Source organism: Carcharodon carcharias, chromosome 29, assembly GCF_017639515.1.
Source record: "Carcharodon carcharias isolate sCarCar2 chromosome 29, sCarCar2.pri, whole genome shotgun sequence".
Taxonomy (NCBI): Eukaryota; Metazoa; Chordata; class Chondrichthyes; order Lamniformes; family Lamnidae; genus Carcharodon; species Carcharodon carcharias.
In genome coordinates this window covers 940,634-960,492 of record NC_054495.1, presented here as the reverse complement: position 1 = coordinate 960,492, position 19,859 = coordinate 940,634, and the positions used below count along the sequence as shown (strand labels likewise).

At 51.5% G+C, this 19,859-nt stretch overlaps 1 protein-coding gene across 5 annotated transcripts in view; it reads left to right on the top strand.

Moving 5' to 3' along the window:
• Nucleotides 1-17,523, top strand: part of LOC121271067 (pleckstrin homology-like domain family B member 2) — a 67,164-nt gene extending 49,641 nt beyond the window's left edge. For all 5 annotated transcript variants that reach the window (XM_041176772.1, XM_041176775.1, XM_041176773.1 and 2 more), the window contains 5 exons: nucleotides 2,153-2,240; nucleotides 5,547-5,660; nucleotides 11,275-11,494; nucleotides 14,076-14,161; nucleotides 15,648-17,523. In XM_041176772.1, coding sequence (XP_041032706.1) covers nucleotides 2,153-2,240; nucleotides 5,547-5,660; nucleotides 11,275-11,494; nucleotides 14,076-14,161; nucleotides 15,648-15,782 — 643 coding nt within the window. In that variant the 3' untranslated portion in view covers nucleotides 15,783-17,523. The remainder of the gene's footprint in view (nucleotides 1-2,152; nucleotides 2,241-5,546; nucleotides 5,661-11,274; nucleotides 11,495-14,075; nucleotides 14,162-15,647) is intronic.
• Nucleotides 17,524-19,859: the final 2,336 nt, after the last annotated feature.

Below are 19,859 nucleotides of genomic sequence, written 5' to 3'. Positions count from 1 at the left end.
ACTGTTTACTGCAAAGGCTGTGGGTTCAGACAACATTCCAGCAATTGTACTGAAGACTTGTGCTCCAGAACTTGCCGCACCCCTAGCCAAGCTGTTCCAGTACAGCTACAACACTGGCATCTACCCGGCTATGTGGAAAATTACCCAGGTATGTCCTGTACACAAAAAACAGAAAAAATCCAACCCGGCCAATTACAGCCCCATCAGTCTACTCTCCATCATCAGTAAAGTGATGGAAGGGGTTATGAACAGTGCTGGCAAGTGGCACTTGCTTAGCAATAACCTGCTCACTGATGCTCAGTTTGGGTTCTGCCAGGGTCACTCAGCTCCTGACCTCATTACAGCCTTGGTTCAAACATAGACAAAAGAGCTGAATTCCCGAGGTGAGGCGAGAGTGACTGCCCTTGACATCAAGGCAGCATTTGACCGAGTGTGGCATCAAGGAGCCCTAGCAAAACTGGAGCCAATGGGAATCGGGGGAAAACTCTCCACTGGTTGGAGTCATACCGAGCACAAAGGAAGATGGTTGTGGTTGTTGGAGGTCAGTCAACTCAGTTCCAGGAAATCACTGCAGGAGTTCCTCAGGGTAGTGTCCTCGGCCCAACCATCTTCAGCTGCTTCATCAATGACCTTCCTTCCATCATAAGGTCAGAAGTGGGGATGTTCGCTGATGATTGCACAATGTTCAGCACCATTTGTGACTCTCAGATACTGAAGCAGTCCATGTCCAAATGCAGCAAGACCTGGACAATATCCAGGCTTGGGCTGACAAGTGGCAAGTAACATTCACACCACACAAGTGCCAGGCAATGATCATCTCCAACAAGATAGAATCTAGTCATCGCCCCTCGACATTCAATGGCATTACCATCGCTGAATCCCCCACTATCAACATCCTGGGAGTTACCATTGACCAGAAACTGAACTGGACTAGCCATATAAATACTGTGGCTACAAGAGCAGGCCAGGGGCTGGGAATCCTGCAGTGAGTAACTTAGCTCCTGACTCCCCAAAGCCTATCCACCATCTACAAGGCACAAGTCAGGAATGTGATGGAATACTCTCCACTTGCCTGGATGAGTGCAGCTCCCACAACACTTAAGAAGCTCGACACCATCCAGGACAAAGCAGCCCCGCTTGATTGGCACCACATCCACAAACATTCACTCCCTCCACCACCGACGCACAGTAGCAGCAGTGTGTGTACCATCTACAAGATGCAATGCAGCAACTCACCAAGGCTCCTTAGGCAGCACCTTCCAAACCCACCACCTCTACCATCTAGAAGGACAAGGGCAGCAGACACATGGGGACACTACCACCTGGAAGTTCCCCTCCAAGCCACTCACCACCCTGACTTGGAAATATATCGGCTGTTCCTTCACTGCCGCTGGGTCAAAATCCTGGAACTCCCTCCCTAACAGCACTGTGGGTGTACCTACACCACATGGACTGCAGCGGCTCAAGAAGGCAGCTCACCACCACCTTCTCAAGGGGCAATTAGGGATGGGCAATAAATGCTGACCCAGCCAGCGAAGCCCACATCCTGTAAACAAATATAAAAACCTCGGTCAGACCACATTTGGAGCAGTGTGCACAGTCCCCATGTTATAAAAAGGATAAAGAGGCTCTGGGGAAAGAATCCAGGATGATACCAGAACTGAGAGGTTATAACTATCAAGAAAGACTGAACAGGCTGGGGCTCTTGTCTCTAGAGCAGAGAAGGCTGAGGGGGTGACCTGATCGAGGTCTTTAAAATGATGAAAGGGTTTCGATGGGTTAGATGTAGAGAAGATGTTTCCACTTGTTGGGGGGAGACCAGAACCAGGGGCCATCGATATAAGATCATCACTAATAAACCCAATGGGGAATTCAGGAGAAACCTCTTTACCCAGAGAGTGGGGGAAAATGTGGAACTCGCTCCCACAGGGAGTGGTGGAGGTGAATAGTGTCGATGTATTTAAGGGGGGAAGCTGGATAAACGCATGAGGGAGAGAGGAATAGAAGGATATGGGAATGGGGTGAAATGGGGAGGGAGTGGGAGGAGGCTCGTGTGGAGCAGAAACACCAGCACGGAGCAGAGGGGCCGAATGGCCTGTTTCTAAGCGGCAGACAGGATATAACCCCGAAGTCTATTCCCTTTTTTTTGCAGTAATGGGTGTTCACTGCAGACACTGGCTGAAATGGAGAAGAAGCTGAGGGAAGCCATGGAGGTGAGAGAGCGACTCCTGCAGGCCAGGGTGAGTATCACAAGGTCAGCCCTCTAGTGTTAGAGGGCTGGTGTCCCATCCATAACTTTTTGGGGGCTGTGGGTGGCAGGGTGGGGGGGGGGTGGGGTGTGGTGGGGGGAGGAAGGCGAGGCGGCAGCAGGAGGAAGAGGAGGAGGAGGGGTCCTGAGGCCAACCTCTATCCCACATCCAACGTGGGGAACGGCGGTCGGCGGGCTGCTCGCTCACGAGAGCCAGCACGAACAGAGCAGGCTGAATGGCCTCCCCCTGCACTTTGGCAATATTGTGGTGATCCTGTGGCTCATTGCCACGCTCGTGGGATCTTGCTGTGCGCTGATTTTTGGCGCGTTCCCTCTGTTTGGTGACACATTGAACAACAAAATATTTAATTTTCTTCTCAATGTCTTTGGGATTTTGGTGGGGGGGTTGAAAGGGGTGAGAGAAATGCAGATCTTTTCTTTCAGCAATAATCACCACACCCCCCAAACACCTTACACCCACGCCCAGGGCTGAAAGGGTTAAACTCCGAGGACAGGTCCCACAGATCGGGCTTGTCACCTCTTGAGTCTGGAAGATTACGGGGTGATCTAATCGAGGGGTTTAAGGTGATTCAAGGATTCGATAGGGCCGATAGAGAGAAACTATTTCCTCTGGTGGGGTTGGGGAGCTGGGGTCAGGGGGAGTGAGTGGGGGTGGGGAAGGGGTGGGGGGTGCGGTGGGGGGGGGTCATGATTCCAGAATGAGGGGGAAGAACCTTAAAATTAGAGCCAGGCCGTTCAGGGGGTGATGTCAGGAAGCATTTCTTCACACAAAGGAGGGGGTGGAAATCTAGAAGTCCTCCCCCCCACCTCACAAAAGCTGTCGGGGCTGGGAGGGGTCAATTGAAAATTTCAAAACCAAGATTTGTGTTGGTTCAGGGGGTTCAGGGTTACGGAACCGAGGTAGGTAGATAGAGTTAAGATACAGATCGGCTAAGATCTCGTAGAATGGTGGGGCAGGATCGAGGGGCTGAATGGACCTCCTCCTGTTCCTGTGTAACAAGCTCGAGGGGGCTGAATGGACCTCCTCCTGTTCCTGTGTAACAGGCTCGAGGGGGCTGAATGGGCCTCCTCCTGTTCCTGTGTAACAGGCTCGAGGGGGCTGAATGGGCCTCCTCCTGTTCCTGAGTAACAGGCTCGAGGGGGCTGAATGGGCCTCCTCCTATACAGGCACGAGGGGCCAGTTGGCCGCTACCTGTCCCTGAAAGTAGTGTCAAAGTGCTGAGGTGAGGGGTGAAGCTACAGATTGGCACCCTCTGTAGTAACAAGTTTCTGCACAGCATTTGGCGCCATTGAGCTGCAGGGAAATGGCTGATATCCCAGGTCAGCAACAACAACTTATACTCAGATAGCACCTCTGACAGAACAATACACCCCGTTTCACCTGAGAGTTATAAACCCAAGTATGACCCCAAGCCACATAAGGGGATATTAGGGACAGGTGAGCAAAAGCTTGGTCAAAGAGGCCAGTTTTTAAGGAGCGTCTTGAAGGAGGAAAGAGAGAGAGTGAGTGTGAGAGAGAGAGAGGAGGAGAGGTTTAGGGAGGGATTCCAAACATTAGGGCCCCAGGCAGCTTAAGGCACGGCCGCCAATGGTGGAGCGATGGGAATCGGGGGGTGGTCAAGAGGCCGGAATTGGAGGAGTGCAGAGATCTCGGAAGGTTGTAGGGGCTGGAGGAGGTTACAGAGATAGGGAGGGTTGTAGGGGCTGGAGGAGGTTACAGAGATATGGAGGGTTGTAGAGGCTGGAGGAGGTTACAGAGATATGGAGGGTTGTAGGGGCTGGAGGAGGTTACAGAGATAGGGAGAGTTGTAGGGGTTGGAGGAGGTTACAGAGATAGAGAGGGTTGTAGGAGCTGGAGGAGGTTACAGAGATAGGGGGAGTTGTAGGGGCTGGAAGAGGTTACAGAGATAGAGAGGGTTGTAGGAGCTGGAGGAGGTTACAGAGATAGGGGGAGTTGTGGGGGCTGGAGAAGGTTCCAGACATGGGGGGTTGTAGGGGCTGGAGGAGATTACAGAGATAGGGAGGGTTGTAGGGGCTGGAGGAGGTTACAGAGATAGGGAGGGTTGTATGGGCTAGAGGAGGTTACAGAGATAGGGAGGGTTGTAGGGGCTGGAGGAGGTAACAGAGATAGGGAGGGTTGTAGGGGCTGGAGGAGGTTACAGAGATAGGGAGGGTTGTAGGGGCTGGAGGAGGTTACATAGATAGGGAGGGTTGTAGGGGTTGGAGGAGGTTACAGAGATAGAGAGGGTTGTAGGAGCTGGAGGAGGTTACAGAGATAGGGGGAGTTGTGGGGGCTGGAGAAGGTTCCAGACATGGGGGGTTGTAGGGGCTGGAGGAGGTTACAGAGATAGTGAGGGTTGTAGGGGCTGGAGGAGGTTACAGAGATAGAGAGGGTTGTAGGAGCTGGAGGAGGTTACAGAGATAGGGAGGGTTGTAGGGGCTGGAGGAGGTTACAGAGTTAGGGACGGTTTTAGGGGCTGGAGGAGGTTACAGAGATAGGGAGGGTTGTAGGGGCTGGAGGAGGTTACAGAGATATGGAGGGTTGTAGGGGCTGGAGGAGGTTACAGAGATAAGGAGAGTTGTAGGGGCTGGAGGAGGTTACAGAGATAGGGAGGGGTGTATGGGCTGAGGAGGTTACAGAGATAGGGAGGGTTGTAGGGGCTGGAGGAGGTTACAGAGATAGGGTGGGTTGTAGAGGCTGGAGGAGGTTACAGAGATAGGGAGGGTTGTCGAGGCTGGAGGAGGTTACAGAGATAGGGAGGGTTGTTGAGGCTGGAGGAGGTTACAGAGATAGGGAGGGTTGTCGAGGCTGGAGGAGGTTCCAGAGATAGGGAGGGGCGAGGCTACAGAGAGATTTGTAAACGAGGATGTGGATTTTAAAATGAAGACATTGCTTGACCGGGAGCCAGTGTCGGTCAGCGAGCACAGGGCGTGAGACGGGGACGGGACTCAGTGCGAGTTAGGACCCGGGGGGAGCAGAGTTCTGGATGAGCTGCAGTTTCCAGAGGGTCGAATATTGGAGATGAGCAAGGAGTGTGCTAGAACAGAGAAAGCTGCAGCTAACATCGGCACGATTGGCGGCTTCCCGTAGGAGGGGAGCTGAGACTGAGGCAGAGTTAAGTCTTCATGATGGAGCGAGTATGAGGCCGGAACCTGGTGCTGGGCTACAATGTGACACCAAGCGTGCGAATCGATGCTTTGCTGTGTTAAAGGTGCTATAACCGACCGATTGTACCATTTGGGAAGTGCTCGATGACTGTATTCTGTCTGCCTGTAGGAAGCCCAAAGGAAAGCAGCAGAGGAGGCCCGAAAAGAAGACAAGGTGTCGAACGGCGAGCGAGGGATAGGCGATGACCAGCCTCAGCCCGCAGCAGTCCCCGTTCACTCAGGGGTATGTGACCTTTTTTTGGGTATCTCTGGATACGAATGGCTTCGGGCTCCACAGGAAATCCCGAATGGCGCCTTCGCCCTCTCCGCGTTCTTATCTTTAAATTAATTCACGGGATGTGGGCATCACCCAGCTGGGCCAGCATTTGTTGCCCATCCCTAATTGCCCTTGTTCAGAGGGCCACGTGGTTGACTCTTAAGTGCCCCTCTGAAATGGCCAAGCCAGCCCCTCAGTTGTATCAAACCGCTACAAGGTCTCAAAGAAGGAACAAAACTGGACGGTCTACCCGGCATCGACCTCGGCACCGGAAACGACAATGGCAAACTCAGCCCTGTCAACCCTGCAAACTCCTCCTCACTAACATCTGGGGGCTAGTGCCAGAACTGGGAGAGCTGTCTCACAGACTAGTCAAGAAACAGCCTGACATAGTCATTCTCACGGAATCATACCTTACAGATAACGTCCCAGACTCCAGCATCACCATCCCTGAATATGTCCTGTCCCACCGACAGGACTGGCCCAGCGGAGGTGGTGACACAGTGGGATACAGTCGGCAGCGAGTTGCCCTGGGAGTCCTCAACATCATCTCCTGACCCCGTGAAGACTCATGGCATCAGGTCAAACATGGGCAAGGAAACCTCCTGCTGATTACCACGTACCGCCCTCCCTCAGCTGATGAATCAATGCCCCTCCATATTGAACACCACTTGGAGGGAGCACTGAGGGTGGCAAGGGCACAGAATGTACTCTGGGTGGGGGACTTCAATGTCCATCACCAAGAGTGTCTCGGTAGCGCCACTACTGACCGAGCTGGCCGAGTCCTAAAGGACATAGCTACTAGACTGGGTCTGTGGCAAGTGGCGAGGGAACCAACAAGAGGGAAAAACATACTTGACCTCATCCTCACCAACCTGCCTGACACAGATGCATCTGTCCATGACAGTATCGTTGGGAGTGACCACCGCACAGTCCTTGTGGAGATGAAGTCCCAACTTCACATTGAGGATACCCTCCATCGTGTTGTGTGGCACTACCACCGTGCTGAATGGGATAGATGTTAAACTAACCTAGCAACTCAAGTCTGGGCATCCATGAGGCACTGTGGGTCATCAGCTGCAGCAGAATTGTACTCGAACACAATCTGTAACCTCATGGCCCGGCATATCCCCCACTCTACCATTACCATCAGGCCAGGGGATCAACCCTGGTTCAATGAAGAGTGCAGGAGGACATGCCAGGAGCAGCACCAGGCATACCTAAAAATGAGGTATCAACCTGGTGAAGCTGCAACACAGGACTACTTGCCAAAAAGCATAAGCAGCAAATGATAGACAGAGCTAAGTGATTGCACAACCAATGGATCAGATCTAAGCTCTGCAGTCCTGCCACATCCAGTCGGGAATGATGGTGGAGAATCCAACAACTCACTGGAGGAGGAGGCTCCATAAATATTCCCATCCCCAATGATGGGGGAGTCCAGCACGTAAGTGGAAAAGATAAGACTAAAGCATTTGCTATAATTTTCAGCCAGAAGTGCCGAGTGGATGATCCATTTCGGCCTCCAGAGGTCCCCAGCATCACAGAGGCCAGTCTTCAGCTAATTCAATTCACTCCACTTGATATCAAGAAATGGCTGAAGGCACTGGATACTGCAAAGGCTATGGGCCCTGACAATATTCCGTCAGTAGTACTGAAGACTTGTACTCCAGAACTTGCCGCACCCCTAGCCAAGCTGCTCCAGTACAGCTACAACACGGCATCTACCCGGGTATGTGGAAAATTACCCAGGTATGTCCTGTACACAAAAAGCAGGACAAATCCAACCCGGCCAATTACAGCCCCATCATTCTACTCTCCATCATCAGTAAAGTGATGGAAGGGGTTATGAACAGTGCTGACAAGTGACACTTGCTTAGCAATAACCTGCTCACTGATGCTCAGTTTGGGTTCCGCCAGGGCCACTCAGCTCCTGACCTCATTTCAGCCTTGGTTCAAACATGGACAAAAGAGCTGAATTCCCGAGGTGAGGTGAGAGTGACTGCCCTTGACATCAACGCCGCATTTGACCAAGTGTGGCATCAAGGAGACCCAGCAAAACTGGAGTCAATGGGAATCAGGGGGAAAACTCTCCACTGGGTGGAGTCATACCGAGCACAAAGGAAGATGGTTGTGGTTGTTGGAGGTCAGTCATCTCAGCTCCAGGACATCACTGCAGGAGTTCCTCAGGGTAGTGTCCTCGGCCCAACCATCTTCAGCTGCTTCATCAATGACCCTCCTTCCATCATAAGGTCAGAGGTGGGGATGTTCATTGATGATTGCACAATGTTCAGCACCATTCATGACTCCTCAGATACTGAAGCAGTCCATGTCCAAATGCAGCAAGACCTGGACAATATCCAGGCTTGGGGCTGACAAGTGGCAAGTAACATTCACGCCACACAAGTGCCAGGCAATGACCATCTCCAACAAGAGAGAATGTAACCATTGCACCTTGACATTCAATGGCATTACCATCACTGAATCCCCCACTATCAACATCCTGGGAGTTACCATTGACCAGAAACTGAACTGGACTAGCCATATAAATACTGTGGCTACAAGAGCAGGTCAGAGGCTGGGAATGCTGCAATGAGTAACTCACCTCCTGACTCCCCAAAGCCTGTCCACCCACATCTACAAGGTACAAGTCAGGAGTGTTATAGAATACTCTCCACTTGCCTGGATGAGTGCAGCTCCCACAACACTCAAGAAGCTCAACACCATCCAGGACAAAGCAGCCCCGCTTGATTGGCACCACATCCACAAACATTCACTCCCTCCACCACCGACGCACAGTAGCAGCAGAGTGTGTATCATCTACAAGATGCACTGCTGCAACTCACCAAGGCTCCTTAGACAGCACCTTCCAAACCCACCACCTCTACCATCTAGAAGGACAAGGGCAGCAGACACTTGGGAACATCGCCACCTGGAAGTTCCCCTCCAAGCCACTCACCATCCTGACTTGGAAATCTATCGGCTGTTCCTTCACTATTGCTGGGTCAAAATCCTGGAACTCCCTCCCTAACAGCACTGTGGGTGTACCTACACCACAGGGACTGCAGCGGTTCAAGAAGGCAGCTCACCACCACCTTCTCAAGGGCAATAAGTGCTGGGCCAGCCCAGCGAGGACACATCCTGTGAGTGAATAATATGAAAAAAATTAAGAATCAACCTCATTGCCGTCGGCCAGGAGTCACATGTAGGCCAGACCGGGTAAGGACAGCAGATTTCCCTCCCTAAAGGGCATTAGTGACCCAGATGGGTTTTTACAACAATCGACAATGGTTTCATGGTCATCATTAGACATTTAATTCCAGATTTTTATTGAATTGAAATTCCATCAACAACCGAGGTGGGATTCCCGGGAAAACCGGGGCCCCAGACCATTCCCCTGGATTACTGGACCAGTGGCAGCAGGAACCCGCCCGGGTCCCCACCCCCACCCCCACCCCCACACCCACCATCACCCCCGCCATCATCCCCACCCCCGCCTCTGCCCCCGGCATCACCATCGCCCAAGCCCCCAGCCCACTGCGCCCAGCATCTGTCTGTAACCTCCTTCAGCCCCTACATCCCTCCCTAACTCTGTAACCTCCTCCAGCCCCTACATCCCTCCCTATCTCTGTAACCTCCTTCAGCCCCTACATCCCTCCCTATCTCTGTAACCTCCTCCAGCCCCTACATCCCTCCCTATCTCTGTAACCTCCTCCAGCCCCTACAACCCTCCCTATCTCTGTATCCTCTTCCACCCCTACAACCCTCCCTATCTCTGTAACCTCCTCCAGCCCCTACATCCCTCCCTATCTCTGTAACCTCCTCCAGCCCCTACAACCCTCCCTATCTCTGTAACCTCCTCCAGCCCCTACATCCCTCCCTATCTCTGTATCCTCTTCCACCCCTACAACCCTCCCTATCTCTGTAACCTCCTCCGGACCCTACACTCCTCCCTGTCTCTGTAACCTCCTTTACCCCTACAACCCTCCCTATCTCTGTAACCTCCTCCAGCCCCTAGCACCCTCCCTATCTCTGTAACCTCCTCCAACCCCTACAACCCTCCCTATCTCTGTAACCTCCTCCAGCCCCTACAATCCTCCCTATCTCTGTAACCTCCTCCAGCCCCTACAACCCTCCCTATCTCTGTAACCTCCTCCAGCCCCTACCACCCTCCCAATATCTGTAACCTCCTCCAGACCCTACAACCATCCCTATCTCTGTAACCTCCTCCCGCCTCTACAACCCTCCAAGATCTCTGTGCCCCTCCAATTCCGGCCTCTTGACCATCCCCCAATTCCCATCGCCCCACCATCGGCGGCTGTGCCTTCAGCTGCCTGGGGGGCCCTGATCTCTGGAATTCCCTCTCTAAACCTCTCCCCCTCTCTGCCTATCTCCCTCTCTCTCTCTCTCCCCTGCCCTTTAAGATGCTCCTGTTTTGACCAAGCTTTTAGTCACCTGTCCTTAAGTGCCTTGGGGTCAGAGTTTGTTTTTCTAACCCCACTGGCCTTATATAATCTTTGTTTTCCGAAACCACATATTAAAAGCATACCAGAGTTTGATTTAATTTAGACCTTATATTTATTCAACATTGTAAACCACAAGTCAGCATGCAGGTACAGCAAATAATGAGGAAAGCAAAAGGAATGTTGGTCTTTATTGCAAGAGAGATGGCGTCTAAACGTCAGGAAGTCTTGCTCCAACTGTACAAGGGACTGTCTGTGATGACCATGTTGAAATGTCTGTAATGTTCATTGATTCTACTAAAGCACCTCATGATCCATGCAATCTGGAATCTGATTGCACTTTCTCTGACGGCCTTTTTGAAATGTTTTCCAACATCCTTTCAGATATTTTATGAATAAAGGATATTTTTTTGAAAACAAAAATATTGGCGAGACCACGCCTGCGGTACTGGACACAGTTTTGGTTTCCTCACTAAGGGAGGGATAGACTTGCATTGGAAGCAGTTCAGAGAAGGTTCACTCGTCTGATTCCTGGGCTGAAGGGGGTTTGTCTTCGGAGGAAAGGTTTGACAGGCTGGGCCGTATCCATTGGAGTTTAGAAGACTGAGAGGCGATCTTATTGAGACAGATCAGATTCTGAGGTGGGGGGGGGCGCTTGACAGGGTGGATGCTGAGAGAATGTTGCCCCCCACCCCCCCCCCTGCCCCCGTGAGGGAACCTAGAACTCGGGAGCACAGTTTAAAAATAAGGGGTCTCCCATTGAAGACGGAGATGAGGAGGAATTCTCCTCTGTGGAATTCTCTTCCCCGGAGAGCAGTGGAGGCCGGGTCACTGAATATATTCAGGGCTGAGTTAGATTTTTTTGATTGACATGGGAGTCGAGGGTTATGGAGGTGGGGGAGCAGGAAGGAAAGTGGAGTTAAGGCCACAGTCAGATCGGCCATGATCTTATTGACTGGCAGAGGAGGCTCAAGCGACCGACTGGCCTCCTCCTGCTCCTGTTTCTGATGATCTTTGGTTAGGAGGGACAACTTCATCCCCAATAATGAGAGGCATGTTGGCGGTTCGCTCGGCGGCCATTTTGTTTTTTCATCTCTCTCTCTCTCTCTCTCAAACAGAAAGCCCTCAGCACTCAACGGGCGCCAATCATTCAGGCAACCTTTAACCTCCGCTCCCACGTAGAAGCTTCCGGGCACGGGGTGGAGGCATGCCGCCATCTGACGCTGACGAGCAGGGTGTGCCAGGGCTTTCTGACCAAGATGGGCGGCCGCATTAAGACCTGGAGAAAAAGGTGGTTCGTTTTTGACAGTGTCAAGAGGCGGTTGGCGTATTTTGCAGGTACGCACCATGTTCCCCTCTGTGTAGCCACTCCAGTCAGCATACCGCCCCGACGCCCAGCCTTCACAGCTGCATCCAGGAATTGAACACAAGCACATGTCTGTTCCAGAATGTTCTTCCATCCTGACGATGTTGGCCTCTCGCATCTGGGTCAGAGGTCTCGGGTTCCATCCACAAGCACCCTCAGTACTGATCCTCTGACACTACAGCACTCACTCAGTACAGACCCTCTGACAGTGCAGCACTCCCTCAGTACTGACCCTCTGACAGTGCAGCACTCCCACAGTACTGACCCTCTGACAGTGCAGTACTCCCTCAGTACTGACCTTCCGACAGTGCAGCACTCCCTCAGTACTGACCCTCTGACAGTGCAGCGTGCCCTCAATACTGACCCTCCGACAATGCAGCTCTCCCTCAGTACTGACCCTCTGACAGTGCAGCACTCCCTCAGTACTGACCCTCTGGCAGTGCAGCATTCCCACAGTACTGACCCTCTGACAGTGCAGCACTCCCTCAGTACTGAAACCCTCCGACAGTGCAGCGTTCCCTCAGTACTGACCCTCCGACAGTGCAGCACTCCCTCAGTACTGACCCTCTGACAGTGCAGCACTCCCTCAGTACTGACCCTCCGACAGTGCAGCACTCCCTCAGTACTGACCCTCCGACAGTGCTGCACTCCCTCAGTACTGACCCTCCGACAGTGCAGCACTCCCTCAGTACTGACCCTCTGACAGTGCAGCGTTCCCTCAATACTGACCCTCCGACAATGCAGCTCTCCCTCAGTACTGACCCTCTGACTGTGCAGCACTCCCTCAGTACTGACCCTCCGGCAGTGCAGCATTCCCACAGTACTGACCCTCTGACAGTGCAGCACTCCCTCAGTACTGAAACCCTCCGACAGTGCAGCGTTCCCTCAGTACTGACCCTCCGACAGTGCAGCACTCCCTCAGTACTGACCCTCTGACAGTGCAGCACTCCCTCAGTACTGACCCTCCGACAGTGCAGCACTCCCTCAGTACTGACCCTCCGACAGTGCTGCACTCCCTCAGTACTGACCCTCCGACAGTGCAGCAGACCCTCAGTACTGACCCTCCGACAGTGCAGCACTCCCTCAGTACTGACCCTCCGACAGTGCATCACTCCCTCAGTACTGACCCTCCGACAGTGCAGCACTCCCTCAGTACTGACCCTCCGACAGTGCAGCGCTCCCTCAGTACTGAACCTCTGACAGTGCAGCACTCTCTCAGTACTGACCCTCTGACAGTGCAGCACTCCCTCAGTACTGACCCTCCAACTGTGCAGCGCTCCCTCAGTACTGACCCTCCGACAGTGCAGCACTCCCTCAGTACTGACCCTCCGACAGTACAGCAATTCCTCAGTACTGACCCTCTGACAGTGCAGCACTCCCTCAGTACTGACCCTCCGACAGTACAGCGCTCCCTCAGTACTGACCCTCTGACAGTGCAGCACTCCCTCAGTACTGATCCTCCGACAGTGCAGCACTCCCTCAGTACTGATCCTCCGAAATTGCAGCACTCCCTCAGCACTGACCCTCTGACAGTGCAGCACTCCCTCAGTACTGACCCTCTGACAGTGCAGCACTCCCTCAGTACTGACCCTCCAACTGTGCAGCGCTCCCTCAGTACTGACCCTCTGACAGTGCAGCACTCCCTCAATACTGACCCTCTGACAGTACAGCATTTCCTCAGTACTGACCCTCTGACAGTGCAGCACTCCCTCAGTACTGACCCTCTGACAGTACAGCGCTCCCTCAGTACTGACCCTCTGACAGTGCAGCACTCCCTCAGTACTGATCCTCCGACAGTGCAGCACTCCCTCAGTACTGATCCTCCGAAATTGCAGCACTCCCTCAGCACTGACCCTCTGACAGTGCAGCACTCCCTCAGTACTGACCGCCTGACAGTGCAGCACTCCCTCAGTACTGATCCTCCGACAGTGTAGCACTCCCTCAGTACTGACCCTCTGACAGTGCAGCACTCCCTCAGTACTGATCCTCCAACAGTGCAGCACTCCCTCAGCACTGACCCACTGGCAGTGCAGCACTCCCTCAGTACTGACCCTCTGACAGTGCAGCACTCCCTCAGTACTGACCCTCTGACAGTGCAGCACTCCCTCAGTACTGACCCTCCGACAGTGCAGCACTCCCTCAGTACTGACCCTCTGACAGTGCAGCACTCCCTCAGTACTGACCCTCTGACAGTGCAGCACTCCCTCAGTACTGACCCTCCGACAGTGCAGCACACCCTCAGTACTGACCCTCTGACAGTGCAGCACTCCCCAATACTGACCCTCCGACAGTGCTGCACTCCCCCAGTACTGACCCTCCGACAATGCAGCACTCCCTCAGTACTGACCCTCCGACAGTGCAGCACTCCCCCAGTACTGACCCTCTGACAGTGCAGCACTCCCCCAGTACTGACCCTCCGACAGTGCAGCACTCCCCCAGTACTGACCCTCCGACAGTGCAGCGCAGTGAATATTTAATGCAGTGGATGGAATGAGTGTTTGTTTCAGGTGCTGTTATATGGACAACGCTGACTCTCTTTTATTCTATCTTTAGGCAAAGATGAGACCAAGCTGAAAGGAGTCATTTACTTCCAGGCCATTGAGGAAGTTTATTTTGACCATTTGCGGAATGCCCCTAAGGTAGCCTATTTATGCCCTGCTCCCTAATCGATGCATTTCACTGTTTCTAAAAAATCATTTGCTAAAGTGACACACAACAGACATTTGAGAGTGAAGTTCGAGCTCATGGAGTAAAAGAGAAAGTAGCGACATGGGGTTCGCTGAGTAGTGGTGAATGAAATAAAAACAGAAAATACTGGAACAACTCAGCAGGTTTGGCAGCCTCTGTGGAGAGAGAAACAGAGATAATATTTCAAGTCCATAAGACCGTAAGACATAGGAGCAGAAATTAGGCCATTCGGCCCATCGAGTCTGCTCCGCCATTCAATCATGGCTGATAAGTTTCTCAACCCCATTCTCCCGCCTTCTCCCCGTAACCTTTGATCCCCTTACCAATCAAGAACCTATTTATCTCACTCTTAAATACACTCAATGACCTGGCCTCCACAACTTTCTGTGGCAATGAATTCCATAGATTCACCACTCTCTGGCTAAAGAAGTTTCTACAGGAGTAGAGTAGACAGGAGTCTGTATGACTTGAGTGGTGAATGGGTGTCTTTTGGGCTCAAGGAAGTTTTACAGTGGAGTTCCCCAGGAATTAGGTGATTAATTTTGGTGGGAGGGCCATGGAGAGACAATATACAATTCTAAAGGGTGTACAGGACCAGAGGGACCTGGGGTATGTGTACATAAGTCATTGAAGGTGGCAGGACAGGTGTAGAGAGCAGTTAATAAAGCAGACAGTGTCCTGGGCTTTATTAATAGGGGCACAGAGTACAAGAGCAGGGAGGTTATGATGAACTTGTACAGGACACTAGTTAGACCTCAGCTGGAGTATTGTGTACAGTTCTGGGCGCCACACTGTAGGAAAGATGTGAACGCATTGCAGAGAGTACAGAAGAGGTTTACGAGAATGGTTCCAGGGACGAGAAACTTCAGTTATGAAGGTAGGTTGGAGAGGTTGGGACTGTTCTCCTTGGAGAGGAGAAGGCTGAGAGGAGATTTGATAGAGGCATTCAAAATCACGAGGGGTCTGGGCACAGTGGATAGGGAGAAGCCGTTCCTATTGGTGGAAGGGTTGAGAACCGGAGGGACACAGATTTCAGGCGATCCAGGCAACATGAGGAGAAACTTTTTCACGCGGTGAGTGGTTATGACCTGGAACATGCTGCCCGGGAGTGTGGGGGAGGCAGGGTCAATTGAGGATTTCAGAAGGGAATTGGATCACTGTCTGAAGAGGGAAAAATGTGCAGGGTTACAAGGAAAAGGGGAGGGGAGTAGAACTAGCTTGAGTTGCTCTTTTAGAGAGCTAGCACAGACGCAATGGGCCAAAAGATCTCTTTCTGTGCTGTAACCAATGCACGATTTGAACAATAGAGGAAAAGGATATCATTTCTGAATACATTTGCGGCACAACCTTGCTGTTGTTGTCTTCCTTTAGGGTAAACACAAACCCAGGCTCCGTTGCCCAATTTAATTTTTCTCTTTTCTCTCCCCCTCGCCCCAGAGTCCGAACCCACCTTTGACCTTCTGCTTGAAGACCTATGACAGACTCTTCTATATGGTCGCTCCGACAGACGTCTCCTTGCGCATCTGGATGGAAGTTATCCTCACGGCTGTAGAGCCGCACATTCCGTTTTGAAGGGCTTGCTGTCATCTCGGGTAATGACTCTCCATCTCTGGCATTACCCGACACTCCAACCCACCTCGCCCGACAAGGCCCGCTCAATACCAACCACAGCAAATCTTCAGATTGGAGCCAGTCTTTTTTTTTAAAACACCTTTTGTGCATTTTTTAATGACTATGGATCTATTCAAAAGGTTTTATAAATCCCTATCTAGGCCTGTTCAGATGTTTCCAGAAGTTCCTTAAGGAATGCTGCTGCTTTCAAGTGCTGATATTAATGGGAATTGGGTGCAGGTACACTCAAGATGGTGGCTTGGAGGCATTGGTGCCCATATTAGAGCTGGTACACTCAATATGGTGGCCTCAGCTCCATTTGTGCTGATAAGTAGAGCTGGTACACTCAAGATGGTGGCTTCGAAGGCACTTTTACACACTTTAGAACTGGTACACCCAAGATGGTGTCTTTGTAGGCACCAGGGCCCCATATAAGATCTGGTACACTCAAGATGGCTGCCTCAGCTCCGTTTGTGCCCATATTAGAGCTGATACACTCAAGATGGTGACTTCGAAGGCACATATTACACATGGTGGCTTCGGAAGAACTAGGGCCCATATAGGAGCTGGTACACTCAAGATGGTGGCTGCCTTGTTGCACAGCTGCTGGTACGCTCAAGATGGCAGTTCCAGGGCTCAATGTGAAATTGTGAGGACCATCGCCAATCGTTCATGTGCTGCATCAAATTGATCCAACAAACTTCCAGGTTGAGATAAAGCTCTGACGTCAATGTAATTCTGAGTCCTTTCAACTCCCTCTTTGAAGGTGTTGTGAGGTTTGAGGGAGGAAAGTTATTTTAAATTTAATTGTGAATTTATTTTGCTGAAGAACGTTTGTGCTGACTGACTTCTGTTTCCCCTGTCTGCCAACAGGCAACCTGAATGTAGTAACTGCCCGGTTGCACATATTACCGTTACACTCCTGTCCAATTATATATAGGGTTGGTGGTGGCTGTTGCATTTTGCTTGAGCAAATTCTGTGTAAATCAACACAAGGGACTTTTGCTGTGGAAATACACCCAGTGGCAGTTACGAAGAAACATAAACTGTACCTGCCCCGGGAATGTTTAACCAGACAGTGTAGAGGGAGATTTACTCTGTATCTAACCCCGTGCTGTACCTGCCCTGGGAGTGTTTGATGGGGATGGTGTAGAGGGAGCTTTACTCTGTATCTAACCCCATGCTGCGCCTGTCCTGGGAGAGTTTGATGGGGACGGTTTAGAGGGAGCTTTACTCTGTATCTAACCCCGTGCTGTACCTGTCCTGGGAGTGTCTGATGGGGACAGTGTAGAGGGAACTTGTCCTGGCTGTGGACACTACCCTCTGGTAGGACCTTATCCACGTTTGCTTTGGTGATGAATGGACTCTTCCCTGGAGCACAATCTGATCCAATGGGTCTTCCCACTCTAAATTGCAGTCGGACAACTTTGAGCCTGGTATCCTCGTGTCCTTTGTAAAGACCTGGAACCGGACCTCGTGCTTTGAACTGTGGTGGGGGTGGAGTTCGGCTCACAGACCCCACCTTTCACACACTGGGAAGATGCTACCCACTTCAGCTTGAGGTGAAAGCTGTACCTATTGAAGAGCAATTATACGCTCGCGTGAGAGGGTTATTCAAAGAGTTTGCTGATGTATCCTTTGAAATTTGTACTGTAAATTATGTGATCGATGTTAATTTTTAATATATTTAAGATTATCAACACGAGGTCGTATTATCACTGATCCACTCTCTCCTATACCTGTTTGCCAAGGGAAACCCCCAACTGTTGGCTCAGTGTGTCCTTGAACTACAGGAAATTTGGTGCCAGGATCAATTTATCCCTCCCCTCATTACCCTTTGCCAGTGTGGTAACAGGGGCCTCTCCAATTTGCCTCAGTGCCCTTTTGAAGTGGGGGTTGGGGGGAGGGGCGTGGAATCCCCCACCCCCCTTCCGAACGAGACTCCTGGGCATGGCTCTACCCCGACACCCTCTTTCCCCCCTCCCCTTACCAACTGTCTCCGGCAGTGCCAAACATTCAGTTGCTTCAGCCAACTCTGAGGAGGCTTCCCCAAGAGACCACCTCACCCCAGCAGTCCCCTTCTCCACCAATGGTCACCTGACCTGCCAATCCTCACAAGGCCCCGCCTTCCCCACAACCAATGGGAGCCTGGGTGGACTCTTTGGTGAACTCAATTGGCCGGGTGGTTGACTCCTTGGTCACGTGGCTGTTTTTTTAAAGTCTCAAATCTCCAACATTTGATATCTTGGCAGTGAGAAATGATTCAGTCCCTGTGGGCTTCTCTCTTTCCTGAATGTTGCATGGGGGCTGTATCTGGGAAATCCTGGGAGACCCTAGGCCAAATTGAGAGACTTGACGGTCCAATGGGAGGGGGAGGGGTGCCATGAACAGGAGAGGTGATGGTCCATCATTAGCAGCAAGCGTAGGAGGGGTAGCGTTTATAACCAGAATTCTAACACATTCCTGATTGAACTATACTTGCAGAGGGGCTGAATGTAGCTGTATTGTTATTATTGTCCCTATGTAGCGAGGACCTCCTTGTTCTAGACCTTTACAAAATATAAGTCATGAAGTTAGTTGGCATCTGTGACTTGTTGGGAAAATCTTATTTGGTGAAAAGGGGAGGATAATGAACTATGGGTTTGACTTGTGATGAAACCAATCAATGTTTGGAGTTGGGTTTTACTGGAGTGGAATAGAAAGAGGGCTCGAGTACAGTGGGAACGAATGGGAAGGGGTTTGGGTCCATTGGGATTGTGTACAGTGGGAGTGAATGGGAAGGGGTTTGGATCCATTGGGATTGTGTACAGTGGAAGTGAATGGGAAGGGGTTTGGATTCATTGGGATTGTGGACAGTGGGAGTGAATGGGAAGGGGTTTGGGTCCATTGGGATTGTGCACAATGGGAATCGATTGGATGAACTGGACTTCTGGTAGTATCATTCACCCAGTGTATTGATGCTCAGTAACAATGTTACTCAATCTAATGGGAATGCTTTGGAAAAATATCCTTTCAATCTTGGCTCACTGACTGTGAGAAATGGATGTTCTTGGAGAGTAGTGTGGGGGTGGAATGTAAACTGGTTTAATATGGTTGGATCCTACTGTGCAATTATCTCTCTCACTGACCACATTTAATAAACCATGACCTGCCGGAAGCTGGCTAAATGCTTTTAGCTGTGAGCGCTTTGGAGTTTCTAAAGCTGTTTCTCTGAAATCTGACAAGTTAGCTCAAAACTGAGCAATGATTTGTCACCGAGGATTTGACCTGATGCTAACTCACCAATCATTTGTTCCCAATTCCAATAAACATAGATTTCTTTGTGAGCCCTTCCTGACTATGCTGAAATAGCATGCATTCACCATGAGGAGGCCGTGTCCTGTGGTCTACAACTAGCTGACACCCTGAAGCAATGCCCACAACAGCATGGTGATTGACAACAACAACTGACATTTATATAGCACCGGTAACATAGAGAAAAGCCCCAAGCTGATTCACAGGTGTAGCATTCGGACAAAATCTGTTCCCAGGGCACATAAGGGGATATTAGGGACAGGTGGGCAAAAGCTCGATCAAACAGGTCAGTTTTTAAGAAGGGGAGAGAGAGAGAGAGAGAGACAGACACAGACACAGAGAGGCTCCAGGTTTAGGGACGGAATTCCAGAGCTCAGGGCCCCCCAGGCAGCTGAAGGCATGGCCGCCAATGGTGGAACGATGGGAATCGGGGGATGGTCAAGAGGCCGGAATTGGAGGAGCGCAGAGATCTCGGAGGGTTATAGGGGCTGGAGGAGGTTACAGAGATAGGGAGGGTTATAGGGGCTGGAGGGGGCTACAGAGATAGGAAGGGCTGTAGGGGCTGGAGGAGCTTACAGAGTTAGGGAGTGTTGTAGGGGCTGGAGGAGGTTACAGAGATAGGGAGGGTTGTAGGGGTTGGAGGAGGTTACAGAGATAGGGAGTGTTGTAAGGGCTGGAGGAGGTTACAGAGATAGGGAGGGTTGTAGGGGCTGGAGGAGATTACAGAGATAGGGAGGGTTGTAG